This window comes from Ovis canadensis, chromosome 23, assembly GCF_042477335.2.
Source record: "Ovis canadensis isolate MfBH-ARS-UI-01 breed Bighorn chromosome 23, ARS-UI_OviCan_v2, whole genome shotgun sequence".
In the NCBI taxonomy this organism is placed as follows: Eukaryota; Metazoa; Chordata; class Mammalia; order Artiodactyla; family Bovidae; genus Ovis; species Ovis canadensis.
This window is the reverse complement of record NC_091267.1, coordinates 60,395,287-60,420,223: the sequence shown is the minus strand read 5'-3', so window position 1 is coordinate 60,420,223 and position 24,937 is coordinate 60,395,287. Positions and strand designations below refer to the sequence as shown.

At 42.8% G+C, this 24,937-nt stretch overlaps 1 protein-coding gene across 1 annotated transcript in view; it reads left to right on the top strand.

Annotated features, from left to right (window-relative positions):
* Positions 1–24,728, top strand: part of HDHD2 (haloacid dehalogenase like hydrolase domain containing 2) — a 46,618-nt gene extending 21,890 nt beyond the window's left edge. Inside the window, exons 4-7 of the mRNA XM_069568487.1 lie at positions 1,259–1,343; positions 12,284–12,500; positions 16,498–16,561; positions 21,474–24,728. Of these exons, the coding sequence (XP_069424588.1) occupies positions 1,259–1,343; positions 12,284–12,500; positions 16,498–16,561; positions 21,474–21,577 (470 nt within the window). The 3' untranslated portion in view covers positions 21,578–24,728. The remainder of the gene's footprint in view (positions 1–1,258; positions 1,344–12,283; positions 12,501–16,497; positions 16,562–21,473) is intronic.
* Positions 24,729–24,937: the final 209 nt, after the last annotated feature.

Below are 24,937 nucleotides of genomic sequence, written 5' to 3'. Positions count from 1 at the left end.
ACCCTCTCAAGAGAGGGTGAGATCTGCTCCTCACCAAGCCTTTTGAGCTAGTGGATTCCCCGGTTATGAAAATGATATTCAGAAACTGGGCTGCCAAAAATAATGACACATACATTCTGTAATTAGTATATTTATATTTCTGGGCCAGCTGAAGTACTGCAAAAGTTTTTTATCCAGACCTTTTACTTTATTTGAAGAAAGATTCTGGTTGTACAGCAGTGAGCTGGAGTCGACACATCTAAGCAGAATCCCTGGTCTGGAAGAAATCTTTGTTATTTAGTGTAAGACTGAACTTGCAACATGGAAATACCCAGAGCCGATGGGTTTTTGAAGGGAATGGAAATATATTGGCTAATATTGAATATCTTAGCTAGTGGTAGATGGAGAAAATAAAAAGAATACAAAACTTCAGCTTTTAACTATAGCCATTGATTTTATTTTCTCCCTTCAACAAGCTGCAACCAGTTACTCAGTGCTCGTGGCTGCCGGTTAGGAGGGAATTGAAGATCTTGACTATCTGCTCTTTCTACTACTTCTCCTCACATTTTGGTAGAATTGATAATGAGAATGCTTAAAGGCAGGCAATAAGAGAAGCAAATAGGAATCGGCATATGAATAATGCACAGACCCTTCAATCAGAGTTTTAATAACTGCGATGGTGAATACCCTCGTTTGGTTCTTGTATCTAAAGTCTTGTTATCAGGTACCAAGGCCTTAAAGCATGTTTTCGTTATAGAATGATACTTGTGGAATTAAATGTGCATTAGGTATGATGTAGAAAGCTATAGGATCTATAGTGCATTCCATGTTTATCATGACTGTGTGTACCCCTCAGCTATGTGGCTCAGAAAGTCTAATTTTCTTTGCCTCTTAGCTTTCCAGTCCCTCATCAGTTGCTATTGATCTGATAGCTCATAGAGAACTGTGGTTGTTCTGGTTGATTTTAATGAGTACAGCTTTTTGAAGTTACAAATTGTTACTTGCTTGAGAACCTCAGGTTACAATTTTTAATTCAGATCTTCTAGTTACTTAGTAGCTATAAGACTGCAAAAGTAATATACAAAACTACTAGGAGACCTTTTCTTTTTTCTTTCAAGTATAGCTCATACTTCCAAAGTATATTGCCCAGGATAATCTCTTAAACTTCAGATTATTGCTACAACAAAAAATCAGACTTGGTTGACTAAAACTGCTTGGTTATAAATTGTGACATTACTGTTAATTGCATTTTTCAGTAATTTTTTCTTCACATTTTCAGGAATACAGACAAGTGATCCTAATGCTGTGGTCATAGGATTGGCACCAGAACATTTTAATTATCAAATTCTGAACCAAGCCTTCCGGTGAGTCTTTAGCTATTTATTTTTCATGTGATCAGATACTCACTTCCTAAAATAAATTGAATCAAAATTTATTCGCAAATCTGCTCTAGAGTGAGACTGATTTAATTTTTCCCCTTGGATTTTTCATTTTTATAAACTTTTCATTTTTTATCTTGCCTTTTACTTGTTGGATATTAAGCAGTGTGACTTGCCTTTAAATTTATGACAAGTTAAGTAGTCCTACACATTGCATAGATGTATTTTAACTTAAAAAAGATTTCTTTAACAGCTTAGTAAATTTTTGGAATTTAACATCATTTTCTTACCAGTGCAAAGGTGTTCAAGAATCACTTTAACTTATACTTGATGTAGAATTCACTTCTTGATATAAATATATGTCCTAGAATCAGAATGTTAAAACTTGTTACAAGGTTCACACATCTGGGCACATTATTTGATCTTGAAGATGGCTGTCCTCATGTACAATCTGTGTGGCCGGAAATAACACTACTGAATGCCCCTTTGTCTGTGACCCTCAGTTACTGTGATAGTCAAGCCTTTATTTAAATAAAAACAAATTCACTTTTTATAATCGCTCAGTAGACATTATTTTCCAGAGATCCACTACTATGCCAGATAACTTGAGTATTAAAATTTCTTTCCTTCACCTACTTCAGTTTTCTGTTCTAGCTTCTTTGGAGATAGAGGTACAAGGGGATTATCTCACCTGCTCCTTAAGTAAGGTTTGTAGCGATACCAAAAGCAGTTTTCATTTGAAATAGAGAATTTGCTACTATTTCTTACTTCCGAGTTTGCCCCCTACTACATTTTATTCAGTTCTTGAACCACAGAATTCAAGGAGAAGGTATTGATTGATTTTAGCTGGTAATTTGGGAAGGACATATTTAATAGGAAGTTGGGAGGTCTCTGTCTTAGATAAATACTAGACTCAGGGTAATAAAAATGTGTGTTGACATAATACTGACTTTGTAATTGCTCGGATGCTGTCTTAATTAGTACACTTCCCTAACCATATTGATTTTTTTAAACACTACATTTTAAAGCATTATAGTGCACTTATAAGTCAACTCTAATTTCACAAATGCACTTAACAGCTGGGTGGAAAGTTAACAGAAGGATTTTAGGTCTTGCCCTTCTTTGCATATTGATGTCTCCACAGAGACTGTGCCTTCCAACCAATGACTACAGCTGTTTGGATTGCGAGTGACAAATATAGGCATCTCAAATGAACCACCGATTAGTTAAATTGCTATTCAGGTTTATAATGAGAATATACATTGGATTTTAAATCCTGTTGCATTGAATACTAGCTTTAGAGGCATATTACCCATAGGCAAATACATCAGCCTTTCATGTTACACAAATATGTCTAAAATGTCTGAATAAAATTGAGAGCACTGAATTTTAAAGGATTGATTTTAGGGAAGGATAGGAACCACCAGTAGGGAATAGAGGTGATTTGGGTTTGGAGTCTATGAGACATTCAAATCCTAAAAGCCATTGATGTCTTTTTTCCTTTTGCCTAGTACTAAAAGGTGTATACAGCCATGAAATTAAAAGATGCTTACTCCTTGGAAGGAAAGTTATGACCAACCTAGATAGCATATTAAAAAGCAGAGATATTACTTTGCCAACAAAGGTCTGTCTAGTCAAGGCTATGGTTTTTCCTGTAGTCATGTATGGATGTGAGAGTTGGATTGTGAAGAAAGCTGAGCACCGAAGAATTGATGCTTTTGAACTGTGATGTTGGAGAAGACTCTTGAGAGTCCCTTGGACTCCAAGGAGATCCCACCAATCCATCCTAAAGGAGACCAGTCCTGGGTGTTCATTGGAAGGACTGATGCTGAAGCTGAAACTCCAATACTTTGGCCACCTCATGCGAAGAGTTGACTCATTGGAAAAGTCCCTGATGCTGGGAAGGATTGGGGGCAGGAGGAGAAGGGGATGACCAAGGATGAGATGGCTGGATGGCATCACCAACTCAATGCACATAAGTTTGGGTGAACTCCGGGAGTTGGTGATGGACAGGGAGGCCTGGCGTGCGCAATTCATGGGGTCACAGAGTCGGAAACAACTTAGCGACTGAACTGAACTGAAAAGGTATAAAGTGTAATATAATAAATACCCATATGTCTATCAACCAATTTAAGAAATATAAGTTATCAACATGTTTGCTATCCCGTATGTATCCCTCAATTTTGTTAGCCAAAGCCCAAAAGTAATCAGGATTGTGAATTTTGTGTTTATCATTGCATTTCTTTATACTTGTAACCCATACATAAGTACTTCTGGACAATATATTGTATTATCTTGCATGTTTTATACTTTATATGTTCATCAGTTTGCTTTCTTCCCTAGAAATAACGTATGATTCATCAGTATGAATACCTGTAGGTCTAGTTCATTCATTTTCTCAGTTGTCTTATACCACCTTGTAGGAAGGTCTTTTTTAATCTTCTGACCTATTAGGGAAAAAAAGCTTGAGCATTTTAGTAATGGACCAATTTTAATTAAATTTGATGTCAGCTATTAGGAGAAATGCTACCTGGGCAAGCAGATCACTTAATCTAAATGAACTTAGCATTAACAAGCCCCAAAGTAAGTAATACATCATTGTGAAAATTTTGAAATGCTCAAAAAAGAAATGTGAATAAACAGATTCTCCACCTAAGAGATCTACAATTAATATTTTAACATACAACTAGTTTGTTTCCAGGAACATATATATAGCCAAAACTGAGAATGTATATATGCTGTGTGGTAACTTGCCTTTTAACTTTTGCTATATGCTTAAATATTCTTCTAAAACATAACTTGATTCCCAGAGCATATTCCACTTTAAAATGTGTTGTGCATTTCTGATTATTGGTTATTTCCAGGTTTATGAGTTAATTTTTTAAAAAAACTTCTGAACATATTTGTTAAGCAATGGTATGTTTCCATAACATGTTTTCTCAGAAGTATAGTTGTGAGATCCCAGGAATTTAGGGAAAAAACTAAATGGAATTGCTTAACCTAAGAAAAGTTCACAGAAAAAAATATTTTTCTAAATTAAGAGCAGCTGTTCTCCAGCTTCACTAGGAGCTTATTAGAATGTTGTTACAACTAAAGATAAGTGACATCACAGCTTTCATATTTAAATGCAGAGATGAAGGCTGCTTTAAAAAAAAAGTTTTATGTTTTGAACACTTTGTTAATGACTTCTTTCCTATAATTGTTACAAGGAATGAGAATCCTTCAGAAGTCTTCAGTTCAGTTCAGTCACTGAGTCATGCCCGACTCTTTGTGACCCCATGAATCATAGCACGTTAGGCCTCCCTGTCCATCACCAACTCCCAGAGTTCACTCAGACTCACATCCATCGAGTCAGTGATGCCATCCAACCATCTCATCCTCTGTCATCCCCTTCTCCTCCTGCCCCCAATCCCTCCCAGCATCAGAGTCTTTTCCAATGAGTCAACTCTTCGCATGAAGTGGCCAAAGTACTGGAGTTTCAGCTTTAGCATCATTCCCTCCAAAGAAATCCCAGGGCTGATCTCCTTCAGAATGGATTGGTTGGATCTCCTTGCAGTCCAAGGGACTCTCAAGAGTCTTCTCCAACACCACAGTTCAAAAGCATCAATTTTTTGGCACTCAGAAGTCTTAGAGGTATGCAGAAACCAGTTTCTCCTGTGTTTGGGGAAGAAATTCTTATCCCCATAAATGGTTTCTGTTGAATGTTGGATTGCTTTCCTTTCCCCTTCTCATTAAGAAAAATAAAAAGTTTTATATTTAATATATTCAATTCCTTAGAAAGGGAAGAGGAGAAGGGGAGGGGAAAAAACTCAACAGGAATCAGTTTCTGCCTTTGTACAACAACTCCTGAATCTTTTCTTAGAGCCCTGGCATAAGGAATTCTAGAATAGTGTGGCAGCAGAGCTTAAATTAGAAATATTTCTATGGGCTTTTTCTATTTTGAAAGAGCTGACTGCTATGCAGTCTTTTTAATTAAAGTCCAGACTATAAAAATAAAACACTCCAGAGATGACAAATTGTTGAAGACTTAAGAACTTGAGTTATTTAAAGTGTTCCATTAGTACATGCAGAAGAACAACTTTATATGCCAATTTGAAGATCACAGAATACCGAATTGAGTTTAATGTCAGTTACTACTCATTTTTTAATTAAGTGGGGAGATTTCTTTTATGATCAAGGCAGTTCTTGCCACTCGTAAGCAAAAGGTTTAGGTGAGTAAACTACATAAATACAATGTTACTGATCTTTAAAAATTTGATGTATAATCTATACAGTAAAGGATACAGATTGTCAGTGTACAACTCAGTATAAATTGACAGATACAGCAGCATAACCCCTACTCTGATCAAGATACAAAAATTTCCAGCACCCTAAAAGGTTCTCTATTCTAGTCAGTACCACACCTTCCTCAGGGAAACCGTTGCTCTGACTTCTGTCAATATTGCAAGTTTTCGATCTTCATATGATTGAAATACTGTTGTAGCATTTTTTGATTTCGGTCTGCTTTTGAGATTTATCCAGGCTGTTGCGTGTAGCAGCACTGTGTTCTTGTTTTGTTTGTTCTTTATTTTTCTTGTGGTATTGTAGTCTATTGTATGGCAGTTCCACAATTTATTCGATCAATAACAGACATTTGGATTTTTCCATTTTTGGCTCTTAAGAAAGCTTCTATGAACATTCGTCTACATGTTTTTTGGGGACATACCCATTTATTTCTTTGGGGTCTGTATCTGGGAAACTGCTGGATAACAGATAAGTGCCTGCTTAGCTTTCATCAATATTGCTAAGTAATTTTCCACAGTGATTTTATAAAGTTATACGTTCCCACCAGCTATGAACCAGAGTTCCACCAGTCTCTCCTTAGCCTGTGTCACTATGGCTATTCTTTCTGGTGTGTATAATGGTATCTTACTGGGTTTTAATTTGTATTTCCTTAGTGAGTAATGTTGCTGAAGCCTTTTCACATACTGGCCATTGGGTAACTTGTTTTGTGATCTCCCCATTCAAATCTTTTCTCCTTTCTGAGGGTTGTAGTTTTCTTAGAGGTTTGTTGGAGCCCCGTGTGTGTTGTGTATACAAGTCTTTGGTTGGATATATGTCCTACAGATATCTTATTTCTGTTGGTGGTTTGCATTCTTTTAACAGTATGAGAACAGGATGTTTTAAATTTTGATGGAGTCTATTTTGCCAGTATTTTCTTCTGTTGTGCTTAAGAAATTTTCGCCCACCTGGAAAATCCCATGGACGGAGGAGCCTGGTGGGCTGCAGTCCATGGGGTTGCTAAGAGTCAGACACGACTTCACTTTCACTTTCACTTTCACGCATTGGAGAAGGAAATGGCAACCCACTCCAGTGTTCTTGCCTGGAGAATCCCAGGGACAGGGGAGCCTGGTGGGCTGCCGTCTCTGGGGTCACACAGAGTCGGACACGACTGAAGTGACTTAGCAGCAGCAGCAGGGTCATGAAAATATTCTCCATATGTTTTCTTCTGCAGGCTTTATTGTTCTACCGTTAGCAGTTAGGTCTAGGGCTTGTTTTGAATGGATTTTTATGAATTGTGTGAAGTAAATTTCACTTTTTTCTTTACAGATATCCCGTTGTTTCTGCAACATTTACTGCGTTAGATCCATTCTTTCAAGAGCCTCACAGAATTGCAGTGATGTTTTAGTGCTTCGACATAAATCAAGTGACTATATAAGTGTGGCTCTGTTTCATATTTGTGCAGTCACTCTGTCTTGAATACTGCAGCTTTACAATAAATCTTAATGTCTGGTAGTATATTCTTTAACTCAGTCCTTTTTAAGATTCTACGTCCTTTCCATGTGAATTTTGGAATCAACTTGTCTCTTTCTACCAAAAAGGCTCACTAGGAGTTTGATTGGTCCTTCATTAAATCTACAGATTTGGGTATAACTTACTGAATAATAATGTGCTGCCAGTGTATGAAAATGGAATATATCTCCATTTATTTAGATTTTATTTTTACATTTTTCAGCAGTGTTTTGCAATTTCTAGAGAATAGGTTAGTTATTTTGTTAAGTTAATCCTTCTATTTCCTCTTTGATGTGATTGTAAGTAGTATTTTGTTAAATTTTGTTTTTAATTGTTCACTGCTAATGTGTAGAAATATGATTGAGATTTTGTATGTTAACCTTGTGTTTATTCATTGGCCTTCTTACATTCACTTGCTAATTCTAATAATTTACTTGTAAAATCTTTTGAATTGAATTTTCTACATAGATAATTGTGTCAACCACACATAATGACAATTTTACTTCTCCCCTACCAGTCTTTGTATTTTCATTTGTTTTTCTATATTATACTCTCTGGGACCTCAACTACAATACCAAACAGCAGTGGTGATAGTTGGTAGCCTACTATAAGTGAGAAAATTGCTGTGTTAATATGACATTGGAGATATTCTGGGGGTTTCAATTAAATGTTGATGGGATTCTCTCTTGATATATTTAATGATTTGCTATTGTTTTGATTTGAACTTTCAGTAGTTTGTGTTTGTCAGATTGATTGGTATTCGTTGTGATTGTATTGAATGTCAAGGTTTTTTTGTTGTTCTGGTTCTTTTGAGGGATGTGTGCGGGCCTTTGTTGCTGCATGCTGGCTTTCTCTGATTGTGGCCAGTGGGGTGCTCTCCAGCTGTGGTGCCCAGGCTTCTCATTGCCATGGTTGCTCTTGTTGCAGAGCATGGGCTCCAGGGAACGGGCTCTGTAGTCGTGGGGCACAGGCTTAGCTGCCCCACCATAGGTGGAGTCTTCCCAGACCAGGGATCAAACCCGTATCCCCTGAGTTGGCAGGCAGATTTTTAACCACTGGACTACCAGGGAAGTCCATGAAGGTGAAGATTTTGGCATCATCTAGTTGTTGTTCTCAACTCTGGACATTTTTGCTCCCAGGGGGACATTTGCCAATGTCTGGAGACATTGTTGGTTGTCATAACTGGGGGAAAAGAGTACATCTAGTGGGTAGAGGCCGTAGATGCTGCCAAACATCCAACAGGGTATAAGACAGCCTCCTCTCACAATAAAGCATTCTTCAGTAAAAAATGTCAGTGTTGAGGTTGAAAGACCTAATCTGATTCAGGTCCTTCATTTGATAAGAAACCGAGACCCACAAATGTGAAGTGATTTGCTGTACCTATTTTAAGTAGCACAGACACTACCCTTCCCATATTTATGAATAGAAATAATTATTATTACTCTCAGATATTATGAAAATGTTTGCACGTATCATCTTTATTCCCCAAAAAGGTAAGCATTATTCTCCATGTTATAGATCAGGATCAGGATACTGAGGAATATGGTGCTTCATCTATTAATGAATTTATTTAGTAAGTGTCTAGTGAAAGGTCCCAGAGTTTGTTTGGGCTTTTTTAAGATATAATTTTGTTTGTTTATTTATTTTTTGGCTGTGCTAGGTCTTCATTGCTTTGCGTGGGCTTTTCCCTAGTTGGGGCCAGTGGGGGCTCCTTTCTAGTTGTGATGTGCAGGCTTTTTGTTGTGGTGGCTTCTCTTGTTGCAGCGCACAGGCTCAAGAGCGCGTGGGCCTCAGTAGCCGTGGTGTGTGCGCTCAGCAGTTGCGGTTGCTGGACTCTAGAGCCCAGACTCAGTAGTTGTGGCCTATGGGCTTAGTTGCTCCGCGGCATGTGGGATCCTCCCAGCCCAGGGATCGAACTCACGTCTCCTGCATTGGCAGGTGGATTCCTTACCACTGAGCCCCCAGGGAAGTGTCCCATTGCTTCTTTTTTATTTTGCTTTGGTTTTTTTATTTTATTTTATTTTATTTTTTTTTTTTGAAGTAAGAAATACAGTGATGAGCAAAACTGATGGGCATAGTGGAGACTATATGCTAGTGAGGAAGACAAACCAAACACAGCTGAGTAAGAATTATAAACTATGGAAAGTTCATAGAAAGGAAAAAAGATGAGATGAAGCTGAACTGTGAGGAGGAAGTCCACTCTGTAGGGAGGTTGGCAGTGGCAGCTTCTGTGTGCTCACTTCAAGCTGAAATCTGACAGGTGAGCAGAAGAAAGTTGTGTGCAAAGTATGGGGCAGTGTTTCAGGAGGAGGGACCAGTGTGTGGGGGGGCTGAAGCAGGAAAGAGTTTGACCTTTTTGGTATGTGGTCAGCAATAGGGAAGGTGTCTTGAGATTGGAGAGGTAAACGGTGGCCAGATGAGGCCAGGCCTCACCGGCTGCAGAGAGGACTTTGGATTTTATACCCTTTGCAGTAAGAGGTTATTGAAAGGTTTTTAAGCTGAGCAGGGACATACATGATCTCACCTGTACTTTTAAAACTCTTGCTATTGCCTGTACGATGGGTTGGTATAATAGGGCAACAGCAAAAAGCAGGAAGATGAGTTGACTATTGCAGAGATTCAGTAGAGAAAGTAAGACTGGAGACATTTTTGTTTTTCTTTTGAACTCGGAAGTTATTGGATGTGCTAATAAAGGGATATGGAAGGGTGAGGGAATGTAAGAAATCAAGGATGACTGCTAAGTTTCTGGCTTGAGCAATGGGGTGAATTTACTAAGCTGAGAAAGACTGGGGGAGAGTTATTTGGGGGAGTGGGAAGAAAAGGACTCAGTAGTTTGATGTTGGGCAAATGGGAAACTTCTGGCAGTTGCTTAAGCTGCCATGTAATTTCATTTCCACATGCTCCATATTTAGCAGAAATGGTAAAAAGTTGATCTTGTTTTTTTATTTTTTTCTAGAAAAGTGGTTTTCTGGAGTTCTGGGTTCCTGCTCTCCTTGACCTCAGCTGGCACTGCCCAGTGGTCTTGTAAAATGGGCTGTGCTGGACTTGGTGTTCTTTACCATCCCTTTCAATAATGTGCTCCCTGGCTAGGTCTTTTTTATAGTGTTTTTCCTTTGCTTACATGGAATTTATAGCCAAAGATTTCTGCATGAGGCCTTCTTGATGCCTTTTTTTCTTGTTTCTTGGACCTCAATGGACTTATAGTCAAATAGAGATAGAAAATCCTCAGATTTCTTGCTGACGAGTTACTTCTGATAACAAAGAAATCAATTGCCCTGCCTAGGAAATATACAAACACCTCTAAGTAGTATGGTGTCTATTTTCTCATATTTTTGGAAGTGTTAACTATTTAAAAAACACTTTTACTGTGTCCTAGAAAATAATTTACCTTTCAGTCTATCCTGAACATGCCTTGGCTCTTGCAAAGATTCAGTAAATCTTCTGCTATCAGAGAAAAATGACAAGCAGGAACCACTTCGCTGAGAGATGCCTGTCTTCTCCAGGCCCATGTGGAACCAGTTCCCATTTAGAGAAATGCAGAGGAACCCACAGTTTCAGTCCTTCCAGGGAAGGCACTAAAGCACTGCCTGGGAATTAAGTACACACATCAATCAAGCTGATAAGTCTTATACCCAGTTAATATATAATAAAATATTAACAAAGCTAAATCAAATGAGTTTTTAGTTTAGCTGTGTAAGTGAAAAGCAATTTTGAGGTCTGTTGCATAAAGAATTCCAGTTCCGTGGTAGAGTAGCAAATAAATGGGATTGGGGGCAGGATGACAAGAGGGGAGATAGATAAATCACTCACTATTTTCTCCTTGCGATCAGCTGTGGTTCTTTAGGTCCAGCATAGTGGCCTTATCAGGTTTCCTAACCGTTGGATTTTAAGATCTGCTTAAGAAATAAATTTGTATTAATATTAGAGAATAAATTTGAAGGATCCATCCTGTGCTGTGAGCAATTCGTAGTAACTAACAATAAGGCCCTGTAATAGGCCAGTATTGGTTTTTACTTAATAAAATATTTAATCATAAATGTCTGAATCCTGCATCTCCCACAGGAAGGCATTTCCATGCCCACTGACAAGAATAATTTAGCAGTTTCATAGTTGAGCGCTTAATTACTCATAATTGTGAAGGGTAAGATGTGATGAATTCTGCCTCAATGGACATACTAAATATTTTAACTAAGTAGATGACTTAAAGTAAATTAAGCTAGTGAGATCATTTATTCCATTGGTTAAAAGCAGCTTAAGAAGACTATCATGTCCCGTATATGATGTGATGATAATAGGTGTGTGGCTCTTCGCTGTGTACCTGTATGTAGGCTGCGGTGTTGGGATGGATGGCAGATTATTTTTGGATGGGGTTGGTGGGGTTTGAGGGATTTCTTCCGTTATGTTTTGCCTGAGTCACTAATGAGGATCCTTAACTATGTGCAGTTTGGTTCTCTAAGGAGAAAACTCTTCGTGCCCTTTCGGTTGGTGTGAGAGTATCTGTCCTCCATCAGGAAAAAGGAAGGGACTTGACATTTCCCCTTAAGCCTTACTGCTTTGTCCTTCCGTGAAAACGGCCTGATTTTCAAAGTAACAGCAGAAGCAGTCAAAGGGTAAAATGAAGAGGGGATGATACAAGCAGAAAATATTTGTAAAATGCTCTGTGAAATTTCTGAATTAGAATCTTACATTTTGGAGTAGAGAAAAGAGGGAGCCAGGTATTTTAGGAGTTAGCTAAACGTGTCACTGCATAGCAGTTGAGTCATATTGTAAAAGGCTCAGGAGCCTCCTGCTTACCATTAGGGAGGTTGAAACAACTTGTCTCATTAAGTTAAGCTTCTTCCCTCGAGTGTCTTATTTAGCTTTACTTCTCTTAATTCTCTTTCCCTGATGATTTGGGTAAAGCGTCTAAAACCACTAAAGGTAAAAGGTTGAAGCAATCCCAAATTTAATAATCTATCACCTTTCTTTAGTGTATCTGAATGTAATTCCCAGCAGTTCCTAGCAAATTCATTAGAAGACAGCAAGTCATTAAAAGTTAATACGAAACTGTCTGTTTCTGTGAGTGAATAAAACTACTTTGTAAGTCTGACATTCTTTTCCACTCATAAAAAAGCATTGCTTTTAGCCAATTTCCATTGTCTCTGACTCTCTAGGTTACTCCTGGATGGAGCGCCTCTGATAGCAATCCACAAAGCCAGGTATTACAAGAGGAAGGATGGCTTAGCCCTGGGGCCTGGACCATTTGTGACTGCTTTAGAGTATGCCACCGATACCAAAGCCACGGTCGTGGGGAAACCAGAGAAAACGTTCTTTTTGGAGGCATTGCGGGGCACTGGCTGTGAACCTGAGGAGACCATTATGATTGGAGATGTAAGTAGAAGAGCCCAGGAAATGCCCTGGGCTCACCTATCCTGCTGGGAGGAGCCAGCTTCAAAGCACTGCTTTGAAACACAAGCAGACCCTTTATTAGCAATTGTCAGATGGTAATAAGAGGCCACCCATAAAGCAGGCTTTCCAGTAGTTGTTCACTGGTATTCTAAAGAACTGAACCGTTGATTATTTCTGACAGTCTTCATAGTGTGATGCTGCTGCTGCTAAGTCGCATCAGTCGTGTCCGACTCTGTGCGACCCCATAGACGGCAGCCCACCAGGCTCCCCCATCCCTGGGATTCTCCAGGCAAGAACACTGGAGTGGGTTGCCATTTCCTTCTCCAGTGCATGAAAGTGAAAAGTCAAAGTGAAGTCGCTCAGTCGTGTCCGACTCTTAGCGACCCCATGGAGCCTACCAGGCTCCTCCATCCATGGGATTTTCCAGGCAAGAGTACTGGAGTGGGATGCCATTGCTTTCTCCAGTAGTGTGATGAGATATATACAATTCAAAAGACCATCAGATACAAGACAATTAAATGCTTTATATGTCTTTTTGAAGAAAACTTATATATATATATTTTTTTACTATTCCTTAATCCAGAGACCACCTGTTCCTAAAGAATTCTCTCACTATTGATTTTTTTTTTTTTTTGCTAGTATATGCTTTATGGAAGAACTTCCCAATTTGCCACAGATAGCTAAAGATATCGATTGCCTCAGGCTTTTGAGTGGCAGGGCTGGCTCTGGTGACCAGATGTTCTAGCCAGTGACCTTTGGCTGTGAGCACGTTGTCAGTTTACCCTGGTAAGAAAGGCAATACCAAAGAATGTTCAAACTGCTGCACAACTGCACTCATCTCACACATTAGCAAAGTAATGCTCAAAATTCTCCAAGCCAGGCTTCAGCAGTACGTGAACCGTGAATGTCCAGATGTTCAAGCTGGATTTAGAAAAGGCAGAGGAACCAGAGATCAAATTACCAACATCCGTTGGATCATCGAAAAAGCAAGAGAGTTCCAGAAAAACATCTACTTCTGCTTTATTGACTACGCCAAAGCCTTTGACTGTGTGAATCACAATAAACTGTGGAAAATTCTTTAAAAGATGGGAATACCAGACCACCTGACCTGCATCCTGAGAAATCTGTATGCAGGTCAAGAAGCAACAGTTAGAACTGGACATGGAACAACAGACTGGTTCCAAATAGAAAAAGGAGTATGTCAAGGCTGTATATTGTCACCCTACTTATTTAACTTCTTTGTAGTGTACATCATGCAAAATGCCAGGCTGGATGAAGCAGAAGCTGGAATCAAGATTGCCAGGAGAAATATCAATAACCTCAGATATGCCCATGACACCATCCTTATGGCAGAAAGTGAAGAACTAAAGAGCCTCTTGATGAAAGTGAAAGAGGAGAGTGAAAAAGTTGGCTTAAAGCTCAACATTCAGAAAACTAAGATCATGGCATCCGGTCTGATCACTTCATAGCAAATAGATGGGGAAACAATGGAAACAGTGACAGACTTTATTTTCTTGTGCTCCAAAATCACTGCAGATGGTGACTGTAGCCATGAAATTAAAAGACACTTGCTCCTTGGAAGAAAAGCTATGACAAACCTAGACAGCATATTAAAAGCAGAGACATTACTTTGCCAGCAAAGATCCATCTAGTCAAAGCTATGATTTTTCCAGCGGTCATGTATGGATGTCAAAGTTGGACTATAAAGAAAGCTGAAAGTGAAGTTGCTCAGTCGTGTCCGACTCTTTGCGACCCCATGGACTGTAGCCTATCAGGCTCCTCCATCCATGGGATTTTCCAGGCAAGAGTTCTGGAGTGGGTTGCCATTTCCTTCTCCAGGGGATCTTCCCGACCCAGGAATTGAACCCGGGTCTCCCGCATTGCAGGTGGACGCTTTACTGTCTGAGCCACCAGGGAAGCCCTAAAGAAAGCTGAGTACCGAAGAATCAATGCTTTTGAGCTGCGGTGCTGGAGAAGACTCCTGAGAGTCCCTCTGTCTGCAAGGAGATCCAGCCAGTCCATCCTAAAGGAGATCAGTCCTGAATGTTCATTGGAAGGACTGATGCTGAAGCTCCAATACTTTGGCCACTTAATGTGAAGAACTGACTCATTTGAAAAGACCCTGATGCTGGGAAAGATTGAAGGTGGGAGGAGAAGGGGACGACAGAGGATGAGATGGTTGGATGGCATCACCGACTCGTTTGAGTAAGCTCTGGGAGTTGGTGATGGATAGGGAAGCCTGGTGCTGCAATCCATGGGGTCACAAATAGTCAGAGACGACTGAGCAACAGACTTACTGGGAAAACGTTATTTCCTATTTGTGCTGTGAGGGGAAGAGTACTGGAAAGCACACTACCTTGTGGTCAGTGGTAGGTGGCAAGGATTATATTTCAATTTTAAATAATAATGCCTTAGGCTGGAAGGGACCATCAAGATTGTCTGGTCCAAACCTCCTCACTTTATAAGCTGAGAAACCTTAGCCCAGAGAGGTAGGCCTCATGCCGGATGACCCAGAGCTGATGAGTGGCATGGCTGGAAGTAGAACTAGGGGCCCCAGACTCCCTCCAGAAGAAACTGTAGATCCCCTGCTGCCTTGAACTGTGCTGGTGCTCATGGATCGCAGTCCTCCTGACTGCCGTCTTCTGCCTCTAGGTTCCTGCACCAAAACCCACTAGGCTATCACTGGACTCAGTACGGCTTTGAAAAACTGTCTTTTCAGTAACAGCTTTTCCCTCTGGCAGTCCTTTAGCTGACTTTTCTAGGCAAATGTGTATTCAAGAAAGTGGTGACCTTAGCCTGGAGCTTTCCGAATTCGTGGTCCCTGGAGACACTGCTGTTGGGACAGCATGTAGGGTGGGAAGGCGCGTGACAGCAGAGCTCAGCTGTCTGGAGGGTTGTCGTCTGAGAGAGCCGTGGCTTTTCCCTCCCTTTCCATGTCTGCTTTTTCCCACCTCCCTCTTCCTTTCCCTCTCCCCCATTTGCCTGCTTCACAAGGCAGGCTTAGATGCAACAGAAAAGGTTTTAAGTTAGACCTTGAGTGAAGATTGTGAGAGAAATTCTGAGACTCATTTCCAAGGGTGGTTGTTAAATTACATGAATGATTTTAAGGGAAAAGTTTGTCTTTGGGCATGATCTGAATAAATTCTGCTTATAGACATGAGATGGCAGGATTGATTTTATTGATGTTTCTTCCATTTCTTAGATTTTTATTGCCTTGCATTTATCACAGTTAGCTGAGTATATTCACCCCTATCTTGAGTAAGAATTGAAAAACAAGAGCTTTCCTTTGAAACTGGTCTGTTATTCCTAAGTGTGAAGACAGTCTCAAAATCTGTTTAAGTATACGGTCTGACTTGATTCCTCCTGTTACTGACAGTTGGATGAAAAGTAAGGATAATGTCTTATGTGGGCAGCATGAGAGCTGTCTTCTGAACCTAGTTCACTCACTGCCCTGCAGCTGGATCATTTGCCTTAAGAGCTGCCAAATGATAAAATACCTTTTTTCCATGATCTGTTTTAAAAGGAGATAGATGGGAACTTCCCTTGTGGTCCAGTGGTTGAGACTCTATGCTCCCAATGCAGGAGACCCAGGTTTGATCCCTTGTCGGTGAACTAAACCCCACATGCTGCAACTAAGACCTGGTGCAAACGAACAAATAAAAATAAAAAGTATTTTTAAAAAAGAAATAGATGTACATGTGCAAAACATGAAGCACTGTAGCTGCCCTTTTTATGTTTGGTTACTGGGGTTACTACTCTTGTTTCTCACCTCTGCCTCCATGATGCTTCCCTTTCCAATTGGTATGCCCCCTTGGACTGTTACATGTGGGTTTATCCTTTTATATACCTCCCTCACTCTCGTTTTAAGAAAAAACATGGGATTGCGGTTGGCCATTCCAGCCTAATAAATCGCTGGTAGGTTGGTTTGTTGGCGAGCTCACTGAAGATGCTGGACTAAGTGTTCGTCATGCTTTTCTAGGACTGCAGAGATGATGTTGGTGGGGCTCAGAATGCTGGCATGCGGGGCATCTTAGTCAAGACAGGTACGTATCCTCTGTACAAGCTTTCTCTGATACAGAATGGTAAAATACACCATTCTTAAAGAACAGTCTTTGAAAAAATGGCAAAGCCCACTGGGTACTTTAATTCTTTTTCTGCCACGAAGAAAAAATAAAGTGGGCTTAGGACTGCAGGGAAGACAGACAATGTGAGAGGGCCCGTACTGAGCAAAGCTAGGAAAATCAGATCTGAGTTCAGAGGTGTTTTCACACTTCCTCAGAGAAAGTCATACACAAGACAGTTAGCATTTATATGATTTTCTGGATACACAAATCACCGGTTGACTAAAAAACCATTGATCGAGGGGCTCTGTAAAAATATCCTTTCCTTTTGAACCAGGTATAAAATGATGACTTTGACCTCTTTGGGGACTAACGAGCTAAGTGATACTTTGTGTTAATGTTGTCTTAAAAACACACATAAAAAACTTTTTCCTTTTCATGTACAGTAACAATTTCCTATACCAAAATTAAGTAAACTGAGTGTGGTCCCTCAAATAAATTTAAGGAAAGGGAAAGAACTTAATGGGGAAGCCTCAGCTAATACGGTGTCATGATGACGGACCAGTTAGGTGTCCTGGGTCTCAGTCTCAGCTCTACACTGACTCTGAGATTCTATCAGAGCCCTTCACCTCTTTGGGCTGTGTATAGATAGATGATGGGGCTGGACTGGTCCCTTGTAGCTCTGTGCCATTTTCCAGTGTGGAGTCTGATGAATAAAATCCTCTCAAGGTAAGGAGAGACAAGGCATGAGAGCTGTGTGTGGGCATGTGCTGTTGTGCTGAGAACTTGATCAGCCTTTCCAGATAAAATGAAAAGGTCTCTCCCACACCTGCCGCCAGGGGGTGCCTGCTGAGCTTGGAACTAATAGCACGTGTTTGAGGATGACAGCCACGGGTCTGGTCTGAGAATTGTCATCAGACTCTTATCAATTAAATAGCAGATAAGGGGTTCTGTGGGCTTCCCTGGTGGCCCAGCAGGTAAGAATCTGCCTGCCTATGCAGGAGATGCAGGTTCAGTCCATGGGTTGGGAAATCCCTGGAGAAGGAGGAAATGGCAACCCACTCTAGTATTCTGGCCCAGAAAATCCTGTGGACAGAGGAGCCTGGCAGGGTCCAGTCCCTGGGGAGAGTCAGACATGATGCGGTGACGGAACAGTGACAGCAGAAGGTTCCGTCAGTGGCCCCGTGAGTTCATACGCCAGGCTTCGTACAGGTCGTCCAGAAAAGGGAGAACTTAGAGTCATAGAAGACCAGCCGCCAGGAAATTTTTAGAAAAAACGTGTATTTACTCATGACTGTGGTGTTTGTTCAAGAAAATGTGGTTGCATGAAAGCTATTTTGAATTTAAGAACAGAAACAAGACAGCATGAGATGCTGTTGTAATTGAATAAGAAGTACTTGTCAGGCCCTGTGCGTGGGGCTGGCTTCCCAGGTGGCACTAGTGGTAAAGAATCTGCGCTAATGCAGGAGACGCAAGAGACTCAGGTTTGATCCCTGGTTCAGGAAGATCCCCTGGAGTAGGTAATGGCAACCCACTCCAGTATTCTTGCCTGGAGAATCCCATGGACAGAGCAGCCTGGCGGGCTGAAGTCCATGGGGTTGCAAAAGAGTCAGACACGACTGTGCCACTGAACACACACAGTGTGAACCAAGAGGGCAACAGTCTTCTCATGCAGGAGGTCTAGGGGTGAGCCAGGGGACCCCTGCAGGTGGTGGCTCTAGTCGCTTGAGAACTAACAGTGTTCCTGCACATTTCTCATTCAAAATGATCACCGTTTTCCCTGGAACATCACTCTGCTTTGATGGACGCAAAAAAGAGGACAACAGGACATATCGGGGAGTCAGGGAAGGCAGGCACACTCATCATCTTCCCTTGTGTCTGAATTTTCAGACTCCTGACAGTCACCATTTTATGATCCGGGCACTGAGGAAATCCACAGAAAACTAGTTCTGTTCTTGCGTCCCCAGGAACATTTCCTTTCTTAGCTCACATAATTAAGGATTTACACCAAGTGTGAAAACTGCTCCTGTGCCAGTGTCTCGTGGGCCCAGCTCCCCCTAGCTGGTCTCCATGGTTCTGCCTTCTTTTCTGACTGGCCGTTGGCTGCGGTCAGCCCATGACAGAGGCAGCCTATCAATCTTAGAGAAGCCAGCAGCTCCACACAGTCACATCTAAAATGTCTAAGTTATGTAGCTAAGTTCAGCTCATGGAAACAGACCCATTTGTACTGTTCATCTTTGGTCAGGAAAAAAAAAAAAAATCCCAAGTAAGACCACTGTTCTGAAAGCATACAGAGCTGCCGGTTCCACTGATGGTTTTGAACTGAATGCAGTGGACAAGTGCTTGGTTTCTCACTGTTGAAAATTACCATGGAAATTTTAACTTACTCAGTGATTGTCTTGAGCAATTTGTTTCTCAGTTAACACATGTTAAACGCTCAATAGACATTTGTAAAGACTTTTGACTAGCCCTGCTGCTGTTCCTGCTGCTGCTGCTAAGTCACTTCAGTCATGTCCGACTCTGTGTGACCCCATAGACGGCGGCCCACCAGGCTCCCCCGTCCCTGGGATTCTCCAGGCAAGAACACTGGAGTGGGTTGCCATTTCCTTCTCCAATGCATGAAAGTGAAAAGTGAAAGTGAAGTTGCTCAGTCGTGTCTGACTCTTAGCGACCCCATGGACTGCAGCCCACCAGGCTCCTCCGTCCATGGGACTTTCCAGGCAAGAGTACTGCAGTGGGGTGCCATTGCCTTCTCCGTGACTAGCCCTGACCAGAATCTGTTTAGCATTTAAAACAATGACCTAGGAAAGATGGGATCACCCTTTGTCCAATGTTGTCAACATGGCTTCCTGCATTCTGCCTCTGTTTACATTTATTCATCCAGGAGAGTACAGGCTGCCATGCTGCGTCAGGCCTGAGTGGCGGCGGCCTGCCCCCTTCCCTCAGCCAGCATTGTTGAGCGCCGGCCATGCGCCAGACACAGTGCAGATTGCTAGAACTTGCACACACATGTAAGCCGCTGTGTCAGTCTGTAGAAACCGCAGGCCAGACTAAGCAGAAGCATGCTGCAGGCCCCTCTCTCCATGGCTAAGAACCCTGACTTTCACACGTCAGTCCTTAGACAACGAGGTCAAAGAAGTGGGTGGTGTAGTAAAAAGTAGTCATTAACTTACCTGTGAGACCATGCAGAAACTTTGCAAAGGTTTATACTCAATGGGATTTAAGTTTAAGAAGAAATAAGCAGTAGAGTTTGCTGTGTGGACCATACTGTGGGCAGATGCCCTGAGGATGCTGAGGAAGTTACCTTTGTGCATTTGATGCTGGCTCCTTTCCTGTAGGAATTCGCAAGTCAGCAAGACAGGACAGGAGCAGTGTCACCACCACAGTGCCAGGCTGTGGGCTGGGGATATTCAGGCTTCGTGTTTGCTGGACAAAACCTTTTAGGTAGTTGTAGAAAACAAAAGGGGTTGTATTGTAGAAAGTGGTGAGCCTATTGTTTGGAAACCCAGGTTTAGGCGGAGAATAGGGGAAACTGCAGAATAAATAGAGTTCACAGAAAGGGGGATGAGAGAGCACGCAGAAAGGGGGATGAGAGAGCACGCAGAAAGGCGGATGAGAGAGCACGCAGAAAGGGGGATGAGAGAGCACGCAGAAAGGGGGATGAGAGAGCACGCAGAAACGGGGATGAGAGAGCACGCAGAAAGGGGGATGAGAGAGCACGCAGAAAGGGGGATGAGAGAGCACGCAGAAAGGGGGATGAGAGAGCACGCAGAAAGGGGATGAGAGAGCACGCAGAAAGGGGATGAGAGAGCACGCAGAAAGGGGGATGAGAGAGCACGCAGAAAGGGGGATGAGAGAGCACGCAGAAAGGGGGATGAGAGAGCACGCAGAAAGGGGATGAGAGAGCACGCAGAAAGGGGGATGAGAGAGCACGCAGAAAGGGGGATGAGAGAGCACGCAGAAAGGGGGATGAGAGAGCACGCAGAAAGGGGGATGAGAGAGCACGCAGAAAGGGCAAGTGCAGAGGCCGCAGCGAGGCTGCAGGGCAGTCGGTCTCATCCCCAAGGCCTTGACTGAAGCGGCGTTCCTCCTCGCGTCCCTCCATCCCTTCTTTCCTGCCTTCCTGCCTTTCATTTAACCAGTGCTACAGAGTGCCCACCATGTGAGGGGTGCTGAGCTGGGTGACTGAGGTCCTGGTGGGCAACAGCAGACACTTGGGGTTCTCCCTGGAGAGCACTGGGACACATGAAGGGCGTCTAAACGGGGGTCCTGCACGGCCTGATGGCCATTTGTCAGGTCAGCTCTGTGACCCTGTGTGACCAGTTCCTCTGCGGTGCCGGGCTGTTCATTTGTGGGTCTCGAATTCCTCAGTGCCCTGCTGGGCAGCCTGTCCGGCCAGCCTGCACGTGAGCACCGTGACCATCCGTCTCTCCCTGCCCCTGGTGTGCTCATTTGCCCACTCACACAGGGTTCCTGTTGGGCAGCAGCTCATGCCGTTTCCAGTCACCCATGAGCTGACAAGGCCTCTGTCCTATAGGGTCTGGGCTGTCATCTAAAAGCATTGATTTAATCACTGTCCGTATTGTTAGGGCTGGTGGGGGAGGAAAATTTTACCAGGTGAGGAGATTTGAGGGCACCCTTAACTGTCAGGTGACCCAGTGCCTAGGATCCGGCATCCGTTGCTAAGAGACCAGAGGGCCTGGAAAATGCTGAACACATCTGGCTTTGGATTGCCTCATGGCATCCTGAAGCCTGGATGAGAGGTGCTGTGGGGGCTGTGGAGCCCCTGGTTCTCTTGGCCTGTGTGCTCAGAGGTGGCCTGTGTGCTCAGAGGCCGTGATTACTCTGGCATCCTGGCAGTAGCCTTTGTTCATGGGCTTTACTTTCATTTCAGGGAAATATCGAGCAGCAGACGAAGACAAAATTAACCCAGCTCCTTACTTAACCTGTGAGAGCTTCCCGCACGCCGTGGACCACATTCTGCAGCATCTGCTGTGAACCGTTCCGTGAATCTGAAGCAACTTGAAATGCAGCTTTTCATTGACTGGAATGAATCCCTCAACACACTCAGCGCCGGCCTAGACAGACACAGACCACTCAGCCCTGCTCACCGTTTAACCCTCTTTTATTGTGCAGTAATTAGAAAGAAAGGTATTGAATTGCAGCCAGCCACTCAGCCAGGCTAATCCCTTTTATTTCGTAAAAGAAGATGAGATCCCAAAAAAGGGAAAGCTGAGATTGCATGTTCCTTTTAAAATATTCATCAGGTTAGCAGGGCTGCAGAGTCTACTGCAGGGAGCCTTGTTCTCTGCCCTCTCCTCAATGGTAAATTGGTGGGCTTCAGGCTGACTAAAGTTGAATGGCGTCTCTTTAAGTTATAAAGTATTAAAGGGTACATTAGGCTGTAGTTTTAATACTGAGTTCAGCTGTGAAATCCGTCAGAAGTGCCAAGTGGAGTACAGAACAGAAGCAACAAAATAAATTGTCCTTTAGCCCAAGTGATGGAGTGGATTTGCTTTCACGGATGTTGAAAACTAGATTAGCTTACTGTATTACTCCCAGCCTGGGTGACTTCTTTTTCTCTTCATTAACCAGAGATAACTAATTTAAATTTAGAACCTGATTTTAATTTAAAATAATATTTCCATTAATAACCTATTCATTGCAGATACCTATTATACTGTGTAACAGTTGTTTTGGAAATTTTATGTAAAATTAAAACTATCAGTATTTCACAGATGTTTTAATTAGACATTGTTATTAACAGGAACAGTGCAGAAACTAAAATCAAGCCTTTAATGTCTTACAGACCATGCATTTTTGAGGTTAGTGTCCACCTGGGTCCCATTAACTGTACATTTGCAAGATTTCATTATTTTTGCCTCTGACACTCTGGGAAAAATCCTTCAGAAACTATTGGGACAGATTCAAGCTTTTATGTACTTGGTTACCACGGCTGTAAAATGAAATCTCGCCTTGTAGCATGGATGATTCTTCTCATGTTAAACCCACCAAAATGAAGGGGACTGAGGAGGTCATGATTTTCCTTGTATATTTGCATACGCTGATGATCCTGGGCCTCTGCAGTTGTTTTACTGGGCTCTTGGGCGTTGGATTTTCAGCATGTAATTGTCCATCATCTTGGTGCTCCCTGTACTGAAGCACACAGCGGTGCTGATGAGCTTCGGGTTTTCATGCTTGTTTAGAGATCACCTTGGTCTTAGGTGGGAGGGGGCAAAGCTAAATGGCCACTCCCCCTCCTCCTGGCCGTTTTGCTGCATGCTGATCTTACTGTGCAGATCCCATACTTAGTCCTTGCACATGCCAGAGTACAAAAGACAGCAGTGCGGGGACACCACCCAGATGGGAAGGAGGGGGCAGTGGCAGGGCACAGAGCCTGGCCAGCACTGCCAGCTCGCCCCTCCGTGACCCTAGCCACTCCCCTAGCCTCTCCTGCCTCTGCTCCCTTCTCCGTAGAGATAACCATGGTGCCCACCACGTAGGCGTGTTGTGAGAGTTAAATGCACAGCCCACATATTAAGGACTTTGAATAGAATCAGGCAGATGATGCTAAGTGGCCCACGTTTGCGACGATGAGATGCAGATATAGCAGTGTCCACATTTAACCATCTGGGAAAGTTTGGTAGAAGTCATCTCTATAGCCAGTTCAGTGGGGAGGGTCTTCCTGAGAATTTAAAAAGGAGACATTCTATGATATTTGAACTCCTTCAGACCAGAGCTGCAAAGAGGGAAGCGCCGTGTGCAAGCGGAGAGGCTGCTGGTATGCTCACCTGTGGCCTGTTCCCCAGCACCTGGACAGCGATTCCTTGGCCCAGGCATTCTCAAGTGTTTGCTCGATGCTGTGTGTGAAGTGGCTGCTAGGACATAAGTGTATGAGAGAAGGATCTGGCCTCGGGGCCAGGAGGATGCCCAAGGCAGTGTGGAGATCCTGTGTCCCTGTCCTGTGATGTGGTCCTGCCTGCAGAATGGAGGAAGAGTCCCTGCCTTCATGCCGAGCACTTGTTAGAGTACACCTGGACCTTCACTCGAATCCTCTCCCCACCAGACAGGACTGTGTCTGCTACAGCACAGAACAGGTACTCAGGCAGTCACCGGGCCAATCAAACTTGGCTGTAAATATCACAAGAATTTAATGCTAGGACGTATAACTGTGGGTAGGGAGGAGAAAATAAGTTTCATTTTAGACTTGCTGTCCATAGAAGAGGCCTATTAGACCTTAAGCAATGGCTCTGGTGCTCTGGGGACAGGTTAGAGATAAAGCCACACAGTGGACATGACTGACAGGTGTGTGGCAGGAGAGGGTAAGGCACCGTGTGCGCCCAGCCCCGCCAAGAAAAGTGGCTGCTCCACTTCCCTCCACTCTCACGCGGCCCTGGAGGCCATTAAACTTTAGTTTACCATTTTATTTAACAAATGCTAAATAGGGCTTTCTAACCGACCTGTCCAGTGCTGAAATTACTGGAAACATTCCCAGCTCAGCAGGTTGGTCTTCGTTGGGCCTCATGGAGGAGATTTAATAACCAAAGTATGTAAAGGACTTTATTTTCCAGCCATTACATTTAAGGACTGTCCTGTGGTACTGACCCCAAGGATAGTGTTCGTATCAGCTTTACTGTAATCCTGTCCTGGCCCCAGAAAGGGACCAAGTGACATCTTAGGGCCAGAAAGGGCATTAGAGAACAACCACTGTCGGGAGGTGGTCATTGCGTGTCTGCTGTGAGCTAGGTGTGTGCTTGGTATGATGGGCGAAGGACCAGTCCTGGGGGAGACACAGTTATGCCCACGTCACACCATCCAGAATCAGCGAGTTCTGCAGTGACTCTGCCTACCCACCATTCCACCCCTCCCAGAGCAGATAGTGATGCCCCGAAAGAAGGGGGCTTTCCCACCTCCTTCAGCAACGGCTCCATCAAACACCTATGGCTGTGGATGTCACAGACTCCCCTGGAGTGACAGTTGTCGTCACCTAACCCTACTTACACATTGAAAAATTACAGGAGTGAATTGTACAGGAAAGTCAAAATACACCTGTGTTGATGATGTTCAGTTGATTTTGGATCACTGGTGGTTCATGTAGGATGAAACTCAAGTCCTTGGGTACCTATAATAAAGAATTTTTAAAACTGCACTAATGTGTTTCATTAAAACACCTGCCTCAGGTGGCAGAGTCCCTTGTCCTGTTAGCAGTTATCTGCATGGAGCCAAGTGTGTATCAGAGTTTTCTTTGACATAAATCACAAAATTTTGCCCAGAATAAATGCACAAGGCCTTTGCTAACTTTGTGTTACACCAACCACCTACTACTCAAAGTACGCTGCTCTCCTCAAGAGGCGAGGT